This window comes from Asparagus officinalis, chromosome 1, assembly GCF_001876935.1.
Source record: "Asparagus officinalis chromosome 1, Aspof.V1, whole genome shotgun sequence".
In the NCBI taxonomy this organism is placed as follows: Eukaryota; Viridiplantae; Streptophyta; class Magnoliopsida; order Asparagales; family Asparagaceae; genus Asparagus; species Asparagus officinalis.
Genome location: NC_033794.1, coordinates 84,592,983 through 84,594,940, shown reverse-complemented (window position 1 = coordinate 84,594,940; position 1,958 = coordinate 84,592,983). Strand labels below are relative to the sequence as shown.

General features: G+C 40.7%; 1 protein-coding gene across 1 annotated transcript; it reads right to left on the bottom strand.

Annotated features, from left to right (window-relative positions):
* LOC109836782 (protein NYNRIN-like) lies at positions 584–970 on the bottom strand. The gene has a single exon (XM_020404791.1). It carries the CDS (start codon positions 968–970, stop codon positions 584–586), a length of 387 nt encoding a protein of 128 aa, XP_020260380.1.

Here is a 1,958-nt window from a genome sequence, read left to right as displayed (position 1 = left end):
TTCGTACCTGCATCATTGCTGAGATTTAGAATGATTTCTTTTCCTTCCACATAAGCATAATAGTCCTGGTCGATCGTGAAGACCTTTGCAAGGGAGCAGACTGTATATAAGAAGCCTATGGGTAGTACTTCTTCAGAAACTTATCGTTAATAGGCATCATGATCTTATCACCATCTTGATTGATTAGGCAATATGTTCCATTTGAGTAGACCGTTTCTACTATAAATGGTCCTTCTCATTTTGGTTCGAACTTGCCTTTCTTTTTGGAGTTCAAAACCATTGGACGTCGGACGGTGAGAACCAAGTCACCTTCCTTAAAAATGTGTTGTCTGACTTTCTTGTCAAACACCTTGGAGATTCGAGCCTGGTAAAGCTCGATATGCTGTTGAGCTTGTAGTCGTATTTCGTCTACCGCTTCAAGTTCTTCAAGACGTCGGCGATGACTTTCTTCCGTTGTCATACCGATCACAAGTGCTATTCGAAGGGATTGAATTTGAACTTCCAATGGCAATACAGCTTCACATACATATACCAAGGAGTATGGCATAACACCTGTTGGTGTATGAACCGTCATGCGATACGCTTATAAACTTTGACCCAATTTCTCATTACAGTCTCGTTTGGTTGTGGAGACCAACTTGGTGAGAATTTTGATGATGGTCTTATTGAAAGCTTCTACTTGTCCATTCACATCAGGATTATAAGCTGGTAATGCCAAGTTTCTGATTCTGAACTTATCGCAGAATCGTGTGAAGGCTTGGCTGACAAACTGGGGTCCGTTGTCATGGATGATGTGTCTTGGGATACCGTATCTGTATATGATGTGATGTTTAATGAACTTGACCACATCACTTGTTATGACTTCTCTCAATGGAATTACTTCAGCCCATTTGAAAAAGTTGTTAGTTATCACTAGGATGAAGCGATGTCCTTTTGTAGAAGGTAGGGAAATTGGGCCGATAATGTCCATACCCCATGTTTCAAATTGCCATGAAGTGGCTGAAGGATGCAGATGCTCCGGCGGTTGATGTATGTAGTTAGCATGTATTTGGCATGCGTGACATCATTTAGCGTAGGCAACGACGTCACTGATCATCTTTAGCCAGTAGTAGCCAAGTCTACACAGTCGGTCCCATAGTTTTGGTTCTGACTGGTGAGCTCCACAGATGCCATCATGGGCTTCTTTAAGGGCTTCTTCTGCTTCTTTGTTAGACAAACAGCGAAGCAACAATCTGTCGTATGACTTCCTGTACAAGGTTTGCAACAGGGAATCGTAATAGAATCTTAGCGCCTGTCTGCGGACGTATTCTCTTTCTTTAACGTCTTCGAGCAGTAAACCGTATAAGACATAATCGATGATCGAGAATCATCAATCTCTGTGTTCAAACGCATTGGGCTCCTCATCGACTGTATTGATTTGCAATGCATATTTTGGTCGGAATAGTTGCTTGCTGGCTACAGTGATTCCCTGAGTAGTTCCCTCGGGTATAGCTTGTGTAGTTGTGAGTGATGCCAAGGTATCAGCATATGTATTCTTGAGGTGAGACACATAATCAATGTAGACAACTTCAAAAGAATTAGCTGTTAGACCTAGAGGGGGGGGGTGATTAGGGTCTTATGCTAATCTAATCCGATTAAATTCCAATTAAAAACTAATTAACAAGTTGTACGGAACAGTTCGAACCCGTGATCATATCGTAGTGTTATGTGATTGCCATTGGCGTTACTTATTCTTGTTTTTATAATATCTTTATATATGCTTTGTGTATTGCTCATCCATATTACCAAGCAACAATCACTTGTTTAGAATTGTTGTACGACCTTGCGTTGATTTATATATCCTTGGCCATATATTTCAGCTATATGCGTCCTTTGCTAGAGAGAGTCATAATTGTATATTGCTTATCCCTAGTCATATATATTGGTGACACCATTCATACTTGCTAGGGATAACTGTT